Here is a 21,776-nt window from a genome sequence, read left to right as displayed (position 1 = left end):
AGATTCATTTTATTTTTTTAATAGCTAGCAAAGGATATAAATTATCATCTACAGATATTTGTTCAGAAATTCGAGTTTAATATATATTTGGTTACATTCTATGTCTAAAACCGCTAATTAAGATGCCTATGCATGTCCTTTAATTTGTTTTTTATGTTTTCTATATTCTTTAGTCTGTTTTTTGCATGATTGAGATAAAAGAAGGGTTATTAGCCATCAATGTTACACTACCAGAAAACTAGCAATCCGGAGCGGTTATTTTGGCATTTAGAGGCGGTTTGAACCGCCTCTACAAACCTGATAAGGTGGTTTCTAAACCGACTATGTTAATTCCACGACAGACCATCTAAAGCGGTTGATATCAACCGCTAGAATTATCGCCTAAAAAATACATTCAGTGACGGTTATATAAACTGCCTATAATATTTATGGGAAAAGTATTTATCATTTTAAATGATATAAAATTATGTCATTTTAAGAGAGATAGACACAAAATAATTTTTTATTTTAAATTAAATTAAAAAAAAATCACTCACTTTCTGTCTCCCATGATTTCCATTTTTTGTGTCTATTTCTCTCTTAAAATGACATAACTTATGTCATTTAGAATGATAAACACCAAATCCAACATTAATACTGAGGCGGTTATTTTAACCGCCGTTAACATGAATATTGAGGCAGTAGTCGAGGCAGATACTTTAACCGCCTTCAAACTGAATACTTGAGGAGGTTATTTTAACCACCTTCAAACTATATACTGAGGTGGTTGTTTTAAGCACCTGAGGATAACATTTAATGTCTTTTATATACACCGCCTAAAATATTCAATCAGAGGAGGTTATTTTGACCGACTGCAAAATTTAACCTGAGACAGTTTCACAACCTGCCTCAATTTTACATATATAGGCGATCATTTATACGGCCTCCATTGTGTTGTCAAACGCAGCTTTTGAAATCGCCTACATATGCTATTCTTCGGCGATTTTGATAACAGCCTCCAAAAGTAATTCTCACACGGTTGTAGGAAACGCTCGGAAATGTTTTCCAAGGCGATTATTATAACCTCATCCAATTTCTATACCGAGGCGATTATTGTTCATTATAGACCCTCCAAGCTGTTGGTAATGTTTTGAATTAAACTGTCTTAAAATGATATTCTGATCAAGCGGTTTCTGGTTTGACAAAATTAAATATAATTTTTTAAAATATTATTTTTCATTTTTTAAACATAATTACTTATAATTAAACTAAATTGGTAAAAATATAAACTAAATTGTTCACGCTCTTAGAAATTTAGTGAATGAATGAACCTAATTGGTACTAAGTCGGGTGAAATGGGTATAAAGCATCTATTATCATGTGCCTGATATTACTTCTTTCTAATTTAAAGCATAGGTTACCACGGCACATCCACGCACAAGCTCTTGTTCCTGAGCTTAGAGTCCAACACAGACCCACGTCAATTCAGCAAAGAGGAACAACAAAAATGGGCAAATGAAAGCATAGAAGGGGTTTGCATCCATAACGTCACGGGAAACAAAAAAATTCCTGCAGATACAATATTTTGTGAGACTCATGTTTTTTAAAGCAAAAAAAAAACTAAAATACAAAAAATGAATCTTTATAACATGACAAGTTCAGTTTTTCTATTAGGTAACTTTTATAAACCCTAAAATAAAAGTCACGAAATTGGTGTTTTTTTTTTTTTTTCAAGCCTTCCTTCCGTGTTGAGCACATGTTTTATTCGAAATGTCACATACACGTGTAGAAAAATGTCTATTCTTAGTTGAACCTACTTACGTAATTAACCAACACACTAAAAGTTAAAAATTGAAATTGGCATACGTGACTTTCTGGATAATGAGAAAACGGAGCTTATACAAATTCTTATTAAAGACTTATTTAAGAAATTACGATGGGGAGGGGACCACAAATACAGAGACATTTTTTATTATGATGCACAAGAAAACAAAGTGAGGGAACCAAAATATGAGTATATAATCTAATAGGATTTGACAATGAAATCTCTAATCTTCCTTCCCTCTTTCACCATCACGGTTACCCTTGCCTCATTAGTTGACACTGGACGAGGTGTAGTAAATATCAATGACCAGTGTATCATGCCAAAGGCCTAGGGTAAAAACTCAACCATTAAGAACATCAATAATCAACTATCAAATATAACATATTGGCCATTGTTAGCATATATTTTATTAGATATCGAAGTGAATTTTGAATATGGCATATTTACCGTATATTTTTAATGTACTCAAGTCCTGTAGGTAACAAGGAAAAAAAATATTATATTAAGATATTAATGTTTCTCATGTTTTAGAAAATAATTTTATCTTCTACGTATACATAAAATTATGTGAGGTTTTTTTTTTTTTTTTTTTCTCCTCATATGATCCCACATAGGTTTAATACACTTTAATATATGTGTAGAAGATAATTTTATCTCCTATAATATAAAAAATATTAATCCTCGTAGTAATAAGTGATGAGCAAATGTGTCAACTAGGGTGAAGTTATTATACCTCATCCAATGGCAGAGTCAGGAATTTTATTGACAAGAGGGACGAAAATAAAAAATATTATATTATAAATAAAAATACTTAAAATATAATATACAAACCTAATATCAAAAAATTCAAGAGAAATTTATTACAGAAATTTAGATCAGTTCACTTAATTTTTACTCTATATAACTAATAAAATGCACAATACCCGGTTTGCAAATTCATGTGACAACCGTATAAACAAAATATTTTGACTATATTACTAACAAATTAAATCTAAACACTAACAGTGAATCTTAATTTTTATTTTTATTTTTGGTATTCTCTTAATTTTTTTTTTTACTAACACATAATACTCTCTAAAGCTAAACAATTTTTAATGAGATAATGACAAGTTAAATCTAAACAATTTATACAAAAATAACAGCCCTTTCTTTATGTTTACTAAAGGTATTATAATATATGGCTCGCTTTTTCTACAGTCAATGTAGATAACTTATCTACAGTGAATTCAAAACAATGTCATTTTGAGGCAGAAATCAAGATATTTTTATAATTATAATTTATTTCAGAGTTATAATAGTCTTTTTCATTATAATTTTTTAATTCTTTAATCTAAAATAACGTCGTTTTGGAAGCGAATATAAATAACTTATCTACGTTCACTTTAGAAATATCAAAACTATAATATATTAATTTAAACCAGTTTCTATCTAATAAAGCTAAGGACAGATTAATGTGGACCAGACGAAGCAAACGAACAGTGATTTTGGTTGACATATAAACAACACCTCAAGATGAAAACACAAACAAACAAAAAAATGATTTTGGTTGACATATAAACAACGCCTCAAGATGAAAACACAAACAAACAAAAATATATATTTTGGAAAACATCGTATACGTACCATTCTTTCTCATCCTATCAAACTTTTCTAAGTCTACCTAACTTTTCATTCTTTGTCACTTTAAAAAAAATAAAATAAATAAAGAGAACTCCAACTTTTTTTAAGTAGTAAAATGCATCCAAACCTACTAACCTAACGTTTATTATTATTTTTATTCTTAGGAGATGTATTAGATTGAAATTTCAAAGGATCTTAAAAAATTATTTTTAAACAAAAAAATCAATTAATATTCAATTAGGATTTTAAAAGATTAAAAAAATCAAAAAAAGTCACATGATATTCGATTAGTATTTTAAAATATTAATTTAGAGTCCGTCCAAATCGGTTGGTATTCAATCAGGATTTTAAACAAAAGAAAAATAATCTCATGGTATTCAAAAATCTAACGATTTTAATGAATTTTTCACTATTGTGAAACCCGGCCCGACCCAACTGGGTTGACCCGAAATCCAGAGAACCGGTCATTGGACCATTTTGGGTTAAACATTAGACCGATCATACATCAGACCCAGTCAAAACCAGGCCAAACCGGGTCAAATCGATGACCCGGTCGGGTCATGGATTTTATCAAAAAAAAACCAAAACACCAAAATTGTTTCATCTTGTCAAAAAAAAAAATTGTAGAACTCATTTTAAAAACTTTTTGTACTTTTATTTGTTAGTATACTCTTCTACAATGACATCAAATTTCAGCTTCCAATACTAAAGCAATTTGCGGAACAATAAATTAAGAGAATGTGACATATATCATTTCAGTATGATGAATTTGAAAAATATGAATTTAATATTATTGAGAGGTATGCTTATGAGGATTCTTAGTAGCAATTTAAATTTACATAGTAATAGCGTGCATTTTCATTTATTTGTGCTTCATGATCTTGTAAAAGTGTGATTGGGTAATTTTTGAGCTTATTTAATGAACCTTGTTTAACTCATTTTAGATATGGAGAATATAATCAAATTTATATGTTCATATTTACTATATATATTTATCTATATCCGAGTCAACAAGTCTGACCAACGACCCACCGATCCGATTAGTGATCCAGTACCCCGACTCTGGGACGATGCCGGGGTCGGGTTTAATAACACTAGGATTTTTTATTGGTGTGAATTTCGTAAGACTTTTTAGTGAGAAATATAAATAGGATGCCCTTTCACAATCTTACCATGACTTCTAGGATTTCTTGAGATTTCTCTATTGCAGTGTCTTCTTCTTCCTTTGGCGGGTTGACTCGCTCGAAAACGGGGTCCATCATAAGAGCTTCGTCAAAGCTCAAAAATAGAAGAATTTTGAGTGATTTTCATCACAAAACAACCTAGAAACAACAACCCAACAAAATTCTAATATAATCTATTTTAAAAATAGCATATTTTTGAGCGACTTTTTAGAGCTTTTGGAAGTTTAAAAAATAATTTTTCAAGCTATGAATCACGATTTTTCTTGGCATAAAAATGTGTGATTTTTGTATTACAAACAACACAAAATAGAAAAAATAACAGGAGAACTAAAACCCTCAAACCAATTTTTATTTACATCAATGAAACAATATCAATTTAAAGAAAGACTGAATCTTTCATAACATGCTATATTTCGTAATAATACATTCACGAACAAATTTCTTTGGCTATAGGAAACGATTTCAAACAATTTTTGTGTTAATAGATAATTACAAATTTATTTTTCAAAAGCTCAAAGCAATTTAAGGTTTTAACGTATCGATTGAAAATAATTTGAGAAATTTTCTAAACTTTCATATAATAAAACCTAAAAATTCAGATTCAAAATTTTCTTAAAATTATACTTAATGAAAACATACATATGATATATGGTTTAAAAACTCTCATCACGTAAAACAAAAACCCCAAGGTTTTCAAGTCAATTGCAAAAAATTCCAAACGAAATTTTATCATGAACTTTAGGTTCTATATCCAAATTTAGAATTATTTTAAAAAATAAAAAACTGAGTCTTATAATCATATATGCATAGCTCTGATACCAAATGAGAAGATAATTTTCAACCCATTGGTCAAACTCAAGAGTAAAAACGAGAAAATATTAATGGGTAAAGGACTAGTATAGCTTTAAATATGTGGATAGCTGTTACTTGATAATTTTGAATGTTTGTTAAAAAATATATTATATTTTACTGATTGAGAAAATTATATTAGGTTTTACTTTTTTATTAATATTATTACATCTCTTTGTTATTTTTTATTAACTCTGTTAATTTTAAATGTTTGTTAAAAACTCATATGATTTTTAAAATCTTATAAATTCATATTATCTTTTCAAATCTTATAAATTCTATTAAATACTTTAAAATCCAATTTTTTAAAATTTTGAACTTAAAAGAGTCTTTTAAATTTTTTTTAAAGTCCTTCTAATTCTAAATAATCTTTAAAATCTATAAAAAAAAATTATCTTAAAATTTCAAAATAAAATCCTAATCCAATACCTCCTCTTAATATAAAAATGAAAAAAAAGACTACACGCACTTGAGCTTGGTGGAAGCTATATCCATGTAAGCCAAAAACAAAAATGCAATAGCCTACCTCAAGTGTACCCTATTTTCCTAGGGTTTAAGTTTTCTTATGTTGTAGGATTGTAGGAGATAAAAAAAGTAGAGAAAAGTTAAATGTGGGTCCCATATTTTATATTAAAAAAGAAAAGAAAAATTAGTTGGCACGAAAAACGAATTAGTGTAGGAAAATGATGTACTCTTATGTAGCATAAGAATATTATTTCCCTTTTCCTAGTGCATACCTCCTTGTCTTATAAACTTCTTTTCAACCCAATCCTCCCTGTTCTCTCTTCCCGGTGGCTGGTGCATCCCTCCTTGTCTATGTATCTTTCCTCTACTTTCCTGAACTTTTTTCTTCTCCACTCTCTTTCTTGGAAGTGGATTGCACTGAGAATCAAGACAAAATCAGAGGCCGAACATGAGTTCAGGCGATGTTTGATAGAGAAAAAAAAATTTTATTCAAAAATCATGATTTCAAAAAAAAATGAGTTTTTTTATCAAAAAAACTATTTAGTAAGTAAAAAATAATATTAAAAATATTGGATAAATTTTTTGATTTTTGTCAGCTTTTTAACCTATTTTTTTTAATTTTTCCAGCAATTCAAAAATATTATCCTCTAAGTGGTATTTTTGGATGAAATTTTATTCATAGTCTACAGACAAAATTGATTCCCATGTAAATCACTTTTCCATATAAATTTTCTAAAATATGATATGAAATATGGTCTTCACGAAAATTCAACCTTATTTTCTTAAATATCTAAAAAAAATCCTCATGCCAAACACCCTGTAAAAAATGAAAACATGAAAAATGAGAGCAGAACTACCTGATGGAAAGAGAGTGAAACTAGAGGTAGGGAGGGAGTGCGAGTGGTACTACCTAATGGATGAGCCGTTGTCTAATTGTCTTTCTCTTCATGCATGTCACTAGATTAGTCACATCCAGATGCTTTATAATTTTTTCCTTGTGCCAAATATTTTTTTTAATAAATGTTTTTTTTGTCCTTAGCAAATCTTATAATTAGAGATGTTAACAAGCCGAGGCGAAGTGAGCTTTGATCTTAAAAAGTTAAACATGTGTTTAAATATGTCGGCCTTACCAAGCCTGTTACTTATTATAAATATAATTATCGGCTTGTGGCCTGCCTCATGATTTAACCTGTTTAACAAAAATAAGACAACAAAAATTTATCCAAATAGAATATAAAATCAACAACACTACTAATTCCATAAATATTCAAAATTCAATGTATATCCAAACAGCATAATATAGAACAAAATCATTCATTCCATAAATATTCAAAAATTCAATGTATATCCAAACAGCATAATATAAAACAAAATCATTCAAAAAAGTCTATTTAACTAATAAAATAAGGTGAAATGGATTGAGGAGAGAGAGAGAGCTATTACAAATAGTATAAAAAATATAAATAAATAAAAATTAATATACTAGGTCAGGCTGAGAGGCTCACCGAACTTTTGAATTGGAGCCTGAGGTCTTTTACTAAACGAGCTTTTATACAAATCCAAGTCTGATTCCAACAATCAATATTAGGCATGTAAGCTCTGGCCTTCATGAGCCGAGCCAAAGGCCCCTGCCTTGTTTGTCACCCCTATTTATGATGCCTGTTTTAGTCTCTAACAAATAAAAAAGCTATTCGTGATCCCTAAGAAATTCAAAGTGAATTCATTTTAATCTTTTTGAGGGACTAATATAAGTCTTTTTTGAATTTATGAGGATCACTTTCAATTAAATGAGTCCATTTTAAATTTATTAGGAACCACGAATAGCCTTTTTATTTATCAGGAACTAATGCAAATATCGTAAAATTTCATGAGGATCAAAAAAGATATTTACTCTATTTTTTTTCCTACAAATTTTAAGAGATGACCCACCCTAAAGTTTCGCCTTGACATCGTCAAAAATGTAATGACACAATAAAGTTTATTGCTTGAGCTAGATGTACATCGAGTTTGGTTTCTCTATGTCTGGCTCTAGTTTTCCATCCTTCACTCCCCTACCTTCATTTGCTGTCGCACTTTGATAGCAGAATACACACTTTAAAATCATGGGCGGCAAAAAAAAATAAAAAATTAGATTTGAAATGAAAAAGAGAGAAGTTATACTGAGTATCTATTTTTCTTATTACGTCTTGTTACTATAATTGTTGATTTTTGTCAATCAAATTGTTATAATTTATTAAAAATTAAAAATTTAATATATATGACTCAATAAATTATAACCGTTAGATTGACGAAATTCAATGGTTAAAATTTAATAGTAAGAAGTAATAAAAAAAAGATAGTAACTATAACCTCCTCTAAAAAAATAATCATGTAATTATATTATTTGATTACAACCATCATAATATATATATATATATATATAATTTTTAAATAAATAATTATGATCACGTAACAATAACATTTGTTGACGTTAGAGAATCCAAATTCTAAATAATTACTTGCAAAATAACATTGCGGTCCAAAGATACTTGAGTGAGTACTGGTGGGGTTGGCGTGGTGGGCATGAATGCAACACAAAAAATCAAAGATCAGAGATTCAGAAGTGATCACGTGAGCCACAAAATAACAAGCGGTGGGCAAAAGTACCAAAATATCAACTTTATTTCAATTTTTCTATGTTTACTATTTAATCCCGACAAAAACCTATGTAGAAGTTAACAAGACAAGGGCAATAAGGTAAATAAAAACAAGTCCCATTCCTCTTCATGATTTCATTAACACCTTAGCCTCCAACGATCAGAGTTAACACAACAACCTCTTTTGTTCAATAATGGCAGCCACCGCTTCAAAAATCCCTTTCTCTTCATCTTCTTCATACTCCACTCTTCCAAAACGCAATGTCAGATTCACCCTCCCTCTTTCTCCTATTCTCAACAAATCCACTCGTCTCCGTTCCTTCCCCTTCCGAGTCTCATGCTCCCTCTCCGACCCATCCGCCGCCGCAGCCACCGCCGCTGTCGTAGAGTCTTTCGTTTCGCGGTTTCCCGCCGGCGAGCCCAGAAAGGGTGCGGACATCCTTGTTGAAGCCCTAGAGCGACAGGGAGTGACCAATGTCTTCGCATATCCCGGTGGCGCGTCAATGGAGATCCATCAAGCCCTCACGCGCTCACACACCATCCACAACACCCTCCCACGCCACGAACAGGGTGGGGTTTTCGCCGCCGAGGGCTACGCCCGCTCCTCCGGGCTCCCCGGCGTCTGCATTGCCACCTCCGGCCCCGGCGCCACCAACCTGGTTAGCGGCTTAGCCGATGCAATGATGGATAGTGTGCCTCTCATCGCCATTACAGGACAAGTCCCTCGCAGAATGATAGGCACTGATGCATTCCAAGAAACCCCTATTGTTGAGGTGACTAGATCCATCACTAAGCATAACTATCTTGTTCTTGATGTAGACGACATTCCTAGGGTTGTTAAAGAGGCATTTTTAATAGCAACTTCTGGAAGACCTGGACCTGTTCTCATTGATGTGCCTAAGGATGTTCAACAAGAGCTTGCTGTTCCTAATTGGGACCAACCCATTAAGCTTGCTGGGTACTTTTCTAGGCTGCCCAAGATTCCCAGTGAAGCCCTTTTGGAACAGACTGTGAGGTTGATATTGGAATCCAAGAAACCTGTTTTGTATGTTGGGGGTGGTTGTTTGAATTCGAGTGTTGAGTTGACGCGGTTTGTGGAGCTTACTGGTATTCCTGTGGCTAGTACTTTGATGGGTCTTGGGGCATACCCCTCTGCGGATCAACATTCACTTCAGATGTTGGGTATGCATGGTACTGTTTATGCTAACTATGCTGTTGATAAGAGTGATTTGTTGCTTGCATTTGGGGTCAGGTTTGATGACCGTGTCACTGGGAAGCTGGAGGCTTTTGCCAGTAGGGCTAAGATTGTTCATATAGATATTGATTCTGCTGAGATTGGGAAGAACAAGCAACCCCACGTGTCGGTTTGTGCGGATGTGAAGTTGGCCTTGGAAGGCATTAATCGGATTTTGGAGTGCAAGGGGATCAAGAGTAATCTTGATATTCAAGCTTGGAGGGAAGAGCTGAATGTGCAGAAAAAGAAATTCCCCTTGAGTTACAAGACATTTGAGGATGGTATTTCCCCTCAGTGTGCTATTCAGGTTCTTGATGAACTCACAGACGGAAATGCAATAATTAGTACTGGAGTTGGACAACACCAGATGTGGGCAGCTCAGTATTACAAGTATAAGAGACCTAGACAGTGGTTAACATCAGGGGGTCTTGGAGCTATGGGTTTTGGATTGCCTGCTGCTATTGGTGCTGCTGTTGCTAACCCTCATGCAATTGTAGTTGATATTGATGGAGATGGTAGTTTCATTATGAATGTACAAGAGCTAGCCACTATAAGAGTGGAGAATCTCCCCATCAAGATCTTGTTGTTGAATAATCAACACTTGGGCATGGTTGTTCAGTGGGAGGATCGATTCTACAAATCAAATAGAGGTCACACGTATCTAGGAGACCCATCTAATGCGACAGAGATTTTCCCAGACATGTTGAAGTTCGCAGATGCATGTGGGATACCAGCAGCTCGTGTGACAAAGAAGGAAGAACTTAGAGGAGCAATACAGAAAATGTTGGACACACCTGGGCCCTACCTTCTTGATGTTATTGTACCCCATCAGGAGCATGTCTTGCCAATGATTCCGAGTAATGGATCCTTCAAGGATGTGATAACTGAGGGTGATGGCAGAACTAGTTACTGATTGACTTGACCAAATTTTCCTTGATGGTTGTTTTGTACAATATATAATGTTATAGTCGCAGGATTTGACATGTGGTGAGATCCTAGTTTGGTAGCAAGACCATGTATTTTTCTTTTCTTCGATCAATGTCTATTGTCATCTTACTCTGCAGTATGATATCTCATGTTGTACAATTGGTTTTTGCTGTTGTGAGAGATGAAGTGATAGTAATAATATTTCTGTTCTTATAAATCGAAAAGAATTTAATTGTTTCAATGTTTAACGGAAATAATTATTAATGAAGTCAGATATACTGAAGCATTTCGAAAATGAGATCAAGATACCAAGTTATATATTGAAACAATTTCTTTTCCTGTTAATCATTCAGTAAACGTTAAGCTTTTAAACATTTTCTTGAACTCACTCAGCAATCATGATAAGCACATTCCATTTTTAACTTAGTTTTCAATTAATGGAACTTGTGATTAATTTGCTCGGTTAAAAGTTAGGATTTTAACCGTTTTGTTGGCAAAACATCTCTGGTGCTCCATCTTCACCGAGTGATTCCGAAATTCAGATAGTTTTCTGAAGTCAGAATTACGTATGAAATTGGTAACAAAAATAGATATCATAAACGACCTCTTCAATGACCAGCATCATGTTTCAAGATAACTCTTCTCTCATCACATTCTTCAATACCCGCTGTGTCCACCTGAATTTCAGAACTTGGTTTTAAGAAATATGTCTTGATGTCTAACGCAGAGCAAAGCAAATGGTCGCAGTAACGAACGAAGGACAAACCTTTTGACCTTTAACTTGCTAACATGACTGTACATGCTTCACTAAAACAACTTTAAGGATAATATGTCTTTGGTCTACACGTCCCTGAGTATATATCTTATGCAGCTGAAACTGCATGCCAGCACAGAATAACGTGGCACACTCAATCAACTAAAATTTGTACTCACATGACCACTTGGATTTGTACTCTGTATTTTGTAATTTGCTAGATAAATTATGAATGGCCGGTATTTGCAAATGGGACAACTACAAGTTCTTCGAACCCAAGGGTTTGATGGCTTAAGTAATAAGCACAAAACAGGATGATAAGAGATTTTCGTGACGGTAATTGAAGATGCCGTCATTGATTTTGTCTAAGGCAGCAGGGGGTAAATGTATTTGTTATCCCGAGTTGAGGTCAGAAGTGCCAATTAAATGTTATAACTGGGTTTGGCAGAAATAACCAAACTATTATCTCAATTAATTATAAATTACAAATACAGACAACCAAGATGATTAGGAATACATGCATCCAAACATTAATATATATTAGCAAGAATATTATGTATTTTCCTTTTCTTCTACTAGTATGATATATCCTGTTATACCGTTAGTTTTTGCTGTCCATCGGTCAATAATTCGGAGGTGAATCAGAGAAACGCATTGGTCAGCGAGACACGGGCAGAATCTAAGAGAAGCAACGGGAAGCTTATTTTAAACCTGCCATCATATCTATTAAGTCTGAGAAATCAAAGTCATCATACAAAACAGATATTAAATGCAGCCATTAAATGATTACGGGTACCTTTCTTTTGAGTTGAGACTCAAATATTCACAAAAATAACATTCGTGCTGACACGTTATTTAAAACAAATTATCAGCAAAATACAGAATATAGATCTCGTGCGAATAATCTAAGTATTCTGTACTACTATGAATAAGTTGTCCTATTCCCATGGACGAGACCAACATATTGCAAAGCAACGCCTATCTAAATGTCAATCGCAGCCAACCCTACGTTCAAAATGAAGCTGGTTGGAAAAAAAAAAATCAAACACCCAGAACTGCACAAAAATTAGGCAGACCAACCATAATAAGGATTCAAGTCACATGGCACATGAAATGCAGTAAGATTAATATGACCACAATCATTGTAGGGTAACAGCCATCACTCCTTGATCAGTTCATGTAATATTACACTTAACTATTATTGTGGGTCAATACTGCACAATGACTGCAGTATTTTTTTCAAAGATTGACATGAACGCACCATGTTTCATTGTGTTAATTCGTCAGCCTCCAATATAAACGATGCTGAAATGCGTTATATACAGTAGTGTAGACTCCCTGAACATGTTTGCCACCAGAAATTTCACCCACTTGCATAATCACCACAACTATCCATCCGCTGCAAAGAACAAACAAAAGAACACGTTTGAATATTTACAAATTGATGACAGAAATATCAATATGATAATAGCTTTACAGTAAATTGCAGTTTGGCAGCTAGAGCCAGTCCAGTTTGTCAGCTTAAGCCAGGCCCAAACCAGGCTAGTTTTGGCTAACAGTTTCAAAGGAAACTAGTCCAGTGATCTTAGAATGTACAACATAGGATAAAACTCACCATTCTTTTGCTAACATAAGGCTGTATCTTGATTGGCATCTCAGATTGAGTTTCAACATTTACTAACTTTCGTTTCTCCCTCTCAAATTCTTTTCTCGATTCTTTTCTGCTACCAGATTGCCAGACTCTACCAAAATTAGGAAGCCAGTTGGCATCAAACTCATTCCTCACAGTCTCTCCCCTCGTTTCCATCTCCATTTCAATCTTTCTCTTTTCCGCCCAAGCTGCTCCCACCCGTTTTGGATTCAACTTTTTGGACTTCTCTGACTTGTTTGAGTGGGAGACAAGGTCTACTGAGACAGGCTCAGAATATATCTGAACTCCCTCAGTTGCTTCAAACCATGGTGGAGGTGCTCCAGAATGAACATTTCCACCAGCATTTCCAGTAGGCAGAGAAGAGATTCGGCTGAGCATCTGTGGACCTGAAAATGAAGGATCATAAGTAGAAAATGCATCACGCATGCTAGTTCACCACCAGAGTCACAAACTCCTCTATTACCTATCTATGAATGAGCTATAAAACCATAGTAAAGTCTTAGTTTCTTTTTTCTGCATTCATATATCTTAAATATTTTACATATATGTACAAATGTGTACTACATATAAAATTGGAATATGCTTTGCAGCTTTTTAGTATTATAAGAATGGAAGCAAAACAAAATTGACAAAATTATAGATGAATACCCTTATGGCTGCTCACTTGGCTTACCATTCTACCATTGTCACGCACCTAGTACATTCATACAAAATGTGATACTTTTATTAGTATTGAAATTACAAATTAGACAGCTACAACACAGGAAGAGAGCAAAAACAGAAAAGATGTTAAAAAAAGAAAAGGAATTATAAAAAGTACTAGCATACATTGTAAGAAGCAAACTATAATACTTCATCATCAAGACATGAAAATTAGATAACTTAAAAATTGGGCGAAACTTCATGTACATTGATCTTGTAAACCAATGAGGTTACCAACCACTGCTGAAAGTCTGAAACTCAAACAGTATGTGAAACACTTATAGCCTATGACCGGAAAAAAAAAAGACACATACACGAACTCACCCCTTTATTAAAAGAGTAACCATCACCTGACCATTGTCTTTCATTACAAGGGAGGGAATGGCTTCTTTCAACTGAGACAATATAAGCACAAAGAAGATAAGACCCAATTTTAACAAATCCCCCATGTGGATGGTAATTGTAAAGTGTAAACAACCAATTCAATCCAAAAGCTTATGTTTTTGGGTTGAATCGGTTCTTTACATGATATCAAAGCCTCGGTGACGGGTTCGATTCTCACCGCCCCTCACTTTCTCTTGCGGAATTTCTTAGCACAGGTAGGTTGGGCCTGATGCATCATCCACCCTTCAAACCCAATGGGCTCTCATGTGAGGGGGCGTGTCAAGAGATATATAAAACTATTAATATAGTCTCACCCCTTAGCTTAAGCTTTTAAGTGAAGGTCTATCAATGGTTTATACTATTCTCTAACACGCCCTGTCACACGAGAGCCCATTGGACTTGAAGGGTGGATAATGCACAGGCTCATCTACCTGTGCTAAGAAACTCCACAAGACTTAATTAATTATTAATTAAATAGGAGGCAATGAGGATTGAACCCGTGACACCATGACTCTGATACCATATAAAGAACCAATTCAACCTAAAAACTTACGTTTTTGGGTTGAATCGGTTCTTTACATAAAGAATAAGAAATGAGAATTCCAATAGACAGGATACACATACCTGCAAAATCCTGCAAAGCAAAAGGATTTGTACCAGAGCATGCTTCCGAAGGTAAAGAAGAGGTATCAATATCTAACAGGCCAGTATTGCTGACTCCAGATTGTCCTGAACAGGACACCTGATACTCATTCGTATAGCATTGTAAAGGCAAAACACCAGTTGAAGGATATGATTTTAAAGAATGAGAATAAACATTATCAAAACTATCAATATTTCCATTGTTGAGTTGATTATGGATATCACTTGAAGTTCCAAACACTGCTCTGCAACATTGCCCACTCGACACCACAGGTTCAGGTTTTAGGGCCATGCACCTCTTTTCCCACTGCACTCACAAAGAAAAGAAATAACAACTAATGATCAACTACATTATAAGTCAAAGGTTTTGTTTTAATTTCCATAAAGCTCCAAAATTAGATTGCTATAATTTATATTGCACCTTAGCTAAATCATCATCAGAAACCTTAAACGTGTCCAACTGATCCATGGCACCACCATATTTCCAGAAGAAGTGCTTCAAATTCTTCACGTGTTCAACACTTGCTAGGTGACGAATCACATTAGCACTACCACAAGAACCAACACGATATAAATTAAAAATTACAGTTTAGGTAAAGGAAACCTTGACTAACTTCAATTTGAAATTGAAGTTCATAAAACAAAATTTAATACCAGGCAAAGGAACTAGAGAGCTCTTGGATATCTTGGTCACAGAAAACACACCACAAGCGATTGCGAGAAGAAAGTTGGGAACGGAGAGGGCTAGGGGTGTTCAGAAAGAAGCGTGCATCGCAGAGTTTGTTTTGGAAGCGAGAGAGGAAGGCAGAGAGGGATTTCTTGTGGTTTGGGAAGTACTTGTGTCGGAGACCTTGGTCATGATTTATATTGCAGACCTTGCAGAACTCAAACTCAGTTTTCTTCTTCCTTGTTCCCGTTATAGGTTTTGCTCTCCCACTCTCAATCTCAGATTGCTTCCCCATTATCACACAGCGGATCACCTTTTCTCTGAAATGAAATACCATTGGGAATTAATTTTACCACTCACTTTTTCACATGAACTACAATGTGGTTTCATTGGTATGCATGGATGCATGGTAAAAAAGAAAATAAAAAGACAAAAGAAATCCCATAGAGGGTAGGTCGCGGTGCAGCCTCCCCCTCATCTCAGCCCTACTCCACTTGGGTCAAGGCCAAAAAACCCACAAAGCCAAAAGCCTATAAGGCCAGCCGACTAAATCCAAATATATTTAGCCCTCCTCTTAAATGGGCTGGCGATAGCCCACCCTGTACACAGCCGAACTTTCTATGGGAAGGAAGGCTCATAAAATAGGTTGAGATTTTAATATAGCACTTCAGCAATCTTATAAGCAGCGAGTAGCAAATAATTTTAAATCAATCACATTGATTTCCATGTTTCAAACACACGTATTTTAGACTTGGGAGAAACAGATAGAAACTGACAGATCAGTTGAAAGGATTGATACTAGTAGAGTCAAGCAACAGAACTTTGTTTAGGGTCAAAAGTGATAGAGATATATAAAATTATTAATGTAGCCTCACTCATTTACATGGTATCAGAGCTTCAGTGACCACGAGGTCACGAGTTCGATTCTCACCGCCCCCCGCTTTCTAGTGAAATTAAATAAACAGATAAATCAAAAATTGGGCCTGTATAATATCCACTCTTCAAGCCCAAAGGGCTCTTGCGTGAGAGGGTGTGTTAGAGAATAATATAAATTATTAAAAAGACCCTCACCCAAAAGCTTAAGCTAATGGGTGAGGCTACATTAATAATTTTATATCTCTCTAACAAAATGTAATGGGCAAAAAGTGCAATGGAATATTCAATTAACCAGCATGAAAGATTCCATAACAAAAAAAAAATAGCAAATCCTTAGTAGACATAAAACAAGTCATTGATTCATAGAGTGGTCCATAGAACTATAAAAAAGGTAAGCAGCAACTCTAAAACAACCACAATAACAAAACTAGGTTGTGAACGACGAGGGATTCAAACCCCTGAAATCGTGGTTCGTAGCCATATGCTCTAATCCTCTGAACTCCAGGCCCCACCTCATCTCCACTAGCTATAACAATTAGAGCATGTTTGCTAAGAAGATGGGGTGGGGCTTATAGCTCAAAGGATTAGAGCACGTGAACCACGGTGTAGGGGGTTCGAATCCCTCCTCGCCCACAACCGGCCAAAATGGGAAAGATCCTTCCCTTTGGGGTAGGAAAATCATGATTGGGTTAGCGAACCCAAAACTATGGAATTTGGGTGTGAGTATTTTATCGAAATGGAATGACCTTACTTTACGATTTTCTTTTTTAAAAGAAAAAGAAAACAAAATTTTTCCTAAATGATGGATATATTAAAATAAATACAGTACGCCCTACTCTTTGAATCCACTTTTTTTTTTTACACCTCATAATTCTTCCTCAGCCAGGCTTGGGGCGGTTGGAATATCACAAGGGGGGCTATAACCAATTCGGGTATTTGGAGTTACGATAATGTGGCCGGAGCAGATATTGTGTTTTCAAGTTTGTGCTTATTGGCTGCTATCTGACATTGGGTCTATTGGGATCTAAAAATATTTTGTGATGAATGTACCAAAAAACTTTCTTTGGATTTGTCCAAAATCTTTCATTTATTTCTTGCAGGGGTGGCTTATTTTGGTTTCAGTGCATTTCATGTAATAGGATTGTATGGTCCTTGAATATAGGTGTCCGACCCTTACAGACTAACCGTAAGGGTATAATCCATAAATCCCGCATGTCGTGTGGAGGTTTTTGATCCATTTGTTTCGAGGGGAATAGCCTCTCATCATATTGCAGCTGGGACATTTGGTATATTGGCGGGCCTTTTCCATCTTAGTAGTGTGCACCCACCCCAACGTCTATACAAAGGATTGCATGTGGGAAATATTGAAACCGTCTGTATCGTTGTTGTCTTTTGTCCGTATCGCTGCTGTCTTTTTTGCAGCTTTGGTTGTTGCTGGAACTATGTGGTATGCTGGAACTATGTTGGTTGTTGCGCCTCTCACATGATTGGTTCTCATGATATGCCAATATTTTTTATTATTATTTTAAAAGAGAGGTGCTCATGGCATTAATATCTCTTACAACACCATGTCACCTATACGCATACCTATAAATTTTTAAATAACAGTTACATCGATCAATGTATCATACACACATATGCGTGTATATTACACATTAATCAATGTAACCGTTTTTTAAAAATAATCCTTAATATGCATATAAATGGAAAAATTCACCAACGTAGTGTCATGAGAGGAGTTGATGCCATGGGCGCCTCTCTTTTGAATATATATATATATATATATATATTAAGCAGCATGTCACATGCACCAATCACATGAAAGGCGCCACAATCTTTAACGCCTTCAAAGGCACTAGAGATCTTATACTCAATCTTGACTATTGATATACTTACATGTAACGGCTCACATATCTAATAAATCAGAGCCATTAGATATGCATAGGCTCACATATCTAATAAATCAGAGCCATTAGATATGCATAGGATCAATGCTTATATATATATATATATATATATATATATATATATATATATGGGTAGGATATTATTATACTCATGTAAGAATAAGAAGTCTTATATCAAATCTTGATCATTGATTTGCTTGCATCCAACGGCTCAAATATCCAATAAATCAGAATCATTAGATATAAATCATGGAAAAGTGTGCATCCTTTTAAAGCATGGTTCTTTTAAGAGAGAAAAAGATATATCATAATGGGGAGAGAGAGAGAAAAAACTCACTCATTTATCTCTTTCTCTCTCTTAAAAGGATACAACTTCATATCCTTTAAAAGAATACAAATTTTCCCATATATATATATATATATATATATAATTGTGGCTTAACCCATTTGATTGTAGATCTCCCATTACTATGAACTCTACCGATTAGCCAACACTACGTAGTAATAGGTAAATCTTCTTTCCGTATATGTGAACTGATAAATTCTACAGTTGCATATAAAAGCATTTTTGGTCATTTATAAATCAGCTCTTTGAATCTTAATTTCTCCCAAATGACATCAAACACATTCAGTATCTACATTAAATCAAATCAACCTAACAACTGATTCCAGCGTAAGTAAACCACAATGGCTAAAAAATTTTAGGAAAACAAGAATGAGAAGTTCAACCTCAAATCCAAGGAGATTAAAGAGATATTTCGCTTTATTCCTCTTGGTATGCTTTTTTAATCCTTAGATATGAAAAGCTCTCTTGCTCTCTGCTTACTCTCACAATCCTCGCCAAAACAGCATGTCTAGCCAAACAATGATCGCCCTAGTAGGATAACCAAACACATAACACAATGAATCCAGTTAAAAATAGAGAAACACACAGCCAGGGGCGGACGGAGTAGGGGGTTAGGGTGGGCCCTCGCCCCCCTTAAATTTGGAAAAAAAATTTATATAATATATGTAAAAAAATGTGATGATGAAACTATTGTGTTGTACATGCTTTTCCCTTCAATTTTCCATGCTTCTGCTCACGCTCTTACCGAAAATATCTATAGTACTACTATTGTACCATTCTCTCAGTGCATCTATCCAATAAAAAATGAGAAATAATTGTCATGTTTGTATAGAAAGGAGAGAAAAATATTTTTTTTATCCAAGTGTCACCTGTTAAATGACAGATATACCTACTACAAATGTACAGAAGATGACCTCGCTCTTTCCATATATTTCTTTGATTACATGCATTGAAAAAGAAATTGTTTTGAGTTTTAGTACGGATTTAATTATAGATGAGTTTAACAATATGAAAACACGTAAAGCAAGAGTCAAGTGAAATGATATTAAGTTCTGTAATAGATTTTTTTTTTCGATTTTTTGTATATTAAATTTGTATTGTATTTTAAGTACTTTTATTTATGATATAATATTTTTTATTTTCGCCCCCTCTTATTAAAATTCCTGCGTCCGCCACTGCACACAGCAACAACCAATCGAAACTGAAAACTAGAAAAGATAGATTCAAAGTATGAGGACGGAGCACTGCAAAACTAAACTATTACCTTGTGATGAAGTGGATGACAAATTAGAAAATCAATCACTAACAAGGTCGAGCACTGCAAGAAGCTTCGAATCTGCGAGGCATTGAACGAGCAAAGTGAACACGTGAATGCGAGGGAGTGGGACGGAGTGAATGATAAATCTTGGAATATTTGGTATTAGGGTTCACCTGTCCCGAAGAAAATAGGGAAAAGTTGTTAATTGTAAGGACGTGCATGAGCGGTTCGGTTCGGTTGGATTCTTAACAAAAACTAAATTGAACCGGTTTTAATTGGTTTGATTTTCAAACCGAACTAATTTTCTTTTTTGAACCGGTTTTTTTATTTTTTTTCAAACTAGTTTGAAACCGGTTCCAAAACCGATTATGAACCATAAACTTGTTATCAAGTTCAAAACCTATTTTATAGCTATAACAAAACGGGTTTTAATTAGATGTTTTATTTTTGTCAAAATAAAATAAAATATACCTTTATTTATTTATTTTAAATACAAACTCACTTCAAATTTTATTTTATTTTATTTTTCATATGAATATAATTACTCAATGTCCTCGAAATATACAATTGGCTTAAAATTGGAACAACTTGCAAGACAAACACTTTATTTGGTTTGAATTGTTCATATACTTTTCAACTTGCAACGAACATTTAAACTGGTTATATTTGATCTTAACCTTATTTTATTTTATTTTATTTAAAACATTTTATTTTTTATAGTACGAGCTAGAAAATCCATGCACTTGACTTGAAAGATATATAAAAAAAAAAAAACCAAAAAAAACGAGAGTGTGGGGTGAAGGCAATCCTTCTACGCAGCCTTACCTTTGCATAATTGCAAAAAAGCTGTTTCCTAGATTCGAAACCATGACCTTTCAGTCATGAAAGAATAGTTTTACCACTGCTCCAATTCGCCCCCTTTAAATGAGAATCCATGCACTTGAAAGAGATAAACAAGAAATAAAATAACATCAGGAAATCCATGGTACATTATTTACAGGCACTGCATTTTCAGGGAAGGTTATGGATGCATTTTCAGGCTGCATTGGAGATAGATAAATGTCCTACCTATGATGTTTTATCATCTCTTGAACACACTCTAAATGTATAGTAAGCCCACAAGGTAAGACCGTAATAAATTTTATTGAATCAAACAGATACTGCAAGGGGGAAAAATGAAATCATCTAAATGAGAATAAGACAGATATCACACAGATTGTATTTCAACAGAAATTCGACAATTGAAGTAGAACTATTTGTTCGACAATAAAAAAAAAAACCTTTGTACAGTTAAGAAATAAAGCACCAAAAAAAAAAAAAAAATACTAACAAAATGATAAGAAACTATATTTTCATTTCCTTGGAACAGTGATGATAAGACAATTTGTATACTAACAAAATTCATAATTTTGCAAATTATATTTTACACATCCAATGAGTTATGTAATAAATTTCTTACACTACTCCATATATCTGAGTTAATATAGTAGACAGAAGATAAAAAGAAGAAAGAAACCTTGAAGGAAGACGATATAGATCGAAGTGGACGAACCCGTTCCGGAAGGATGCCGGTGGAGAAAGGGACGCCAGCGGTGGTCGCAGGAGAAGAGGAATCGCTTCGGAATCGTGAGTCGCGAGTGGGTGGCGAAATCAAAGAAGAGATTTGGATGAAAGAAGAGAGAGATAATGCAGTATGTAATAAGATCAATCCCAAAGCTAGGTTTATGGAAATCAAAGAGGAGAGAGAACTCAGCTTAGGAGCTCAGGTTCATGTGCTCATAATTCAGAAATCAGAATATTGAAGTTAGGGTTGAAAGAAAATATAAAAATGATTTAAGACAAAAAAAAAATGGATATCTAATTTTTTAGG

The 21,776-nt window shown here is 34.2% G+C and overlaps 2 protein-coding genes across 9 annotated transcripts; one reads left to right on the top strand and one right to left on the bottom strand.

Annotated features, from left to right (window-relative positions):
- Positions 1-8,752: 8,752 nt before the first annotated feature.
- LOC133314357 (acetolactate synthase 2, chloroplastic-like) lies at positions 8,753-10,883 on the top strand. The gene has a single exon (XM_061515834.1). It carries the CDS (start codon positions 8,753-8,755, stop codon positions 10,703-10,705), a length of 1,953 nt encoding a protein of 650 aa, XP_061371818.1. The 3' UTR covers positions 10,706-10,883.
- A 1,216-nt stretch (positions 10,884-12,099) lies between these two features.
- LOC133314349 (TITAN-like protein) lies at positions 12,100-21,678 on the bottom strand. Of its 8 annotated transcripts, XM_061515825.1 has the most exons (12): positions 21,423-21,678; positions 20,732-20,845; positions 19,913-20,079; positions 19,032-19,176; positions 16,395-16,463; positions 15,507-15,839; positions 15,274-15,400; positions 14,835-15,159; positions 14,151-14,221; positions 13,773-13,818; positions 13,089-13,510; positions 12,265-12,872 (listed from the first exon to the last, which is right to left on the bottom strand). In XM_061515825.1, the coding sequence occupies exons 6-12, from the start codon at positions 15,812-15,814 to the stop codon at positions 12,837-12,839; spliced, it is 1,335 nt and encodes a 444-aa protein (XP_061371809.1). In that variant the 5' UTR covers positions 15,815-15,839; positions 16,395-16,463; positions 19,032-19,176; positions 19,913-20,079; positions 20,732-20,845; positions 21,423-21,678; the 3' UTR covers positions 12,265-12,836. The 8 variants fall into 8 exon arrangements, 5 of the variants coding, with proteins under 5 accessions (XP_061371809.1, XP_061371806.1, XP_061371807.1 ...); XR_009751944.1 differs by lacking the exons at positions 16,395-16,463; positions 19,032-19,176 and adding an exon at positions 12,100-12,196 and having other exon boundaries at positions 12,735-12,872; XR_009751942.1 differs by lacking the exons at positions 16,395-16,463; positions 19,032-19,176 and having other exon boundaries at positions 12,265-12,495; positions 12,735-12,872.
- Positions 21,679-21,776: the final 98 nt, after the last annotated feature.

The sequence above is a fragment of the Gastrolobium bilobum genome, unplaced genomic scaffold (genome assembly GCF_033153095.1).
Source record: "Gastrolobium bilobum isolate Gb01-03AN ecotype WA unplaced genomic scaffold, APGP_CSIRO_Gbil_v1 utg333, whole genome shotgun sequence".
In the NCBI taxonomy this organism is placed as follows: Eukaryota; Viridiplantae; Streptophyta; class Magnoliopsida; order Fabales; family Fabaceae; genus Gastrolobium; species Gastrolobium bilobum.
Note: the sequence above shows the minus strand (reverse complement) of the source record. Positions and strands in the feature narration are given on the sequence as shown.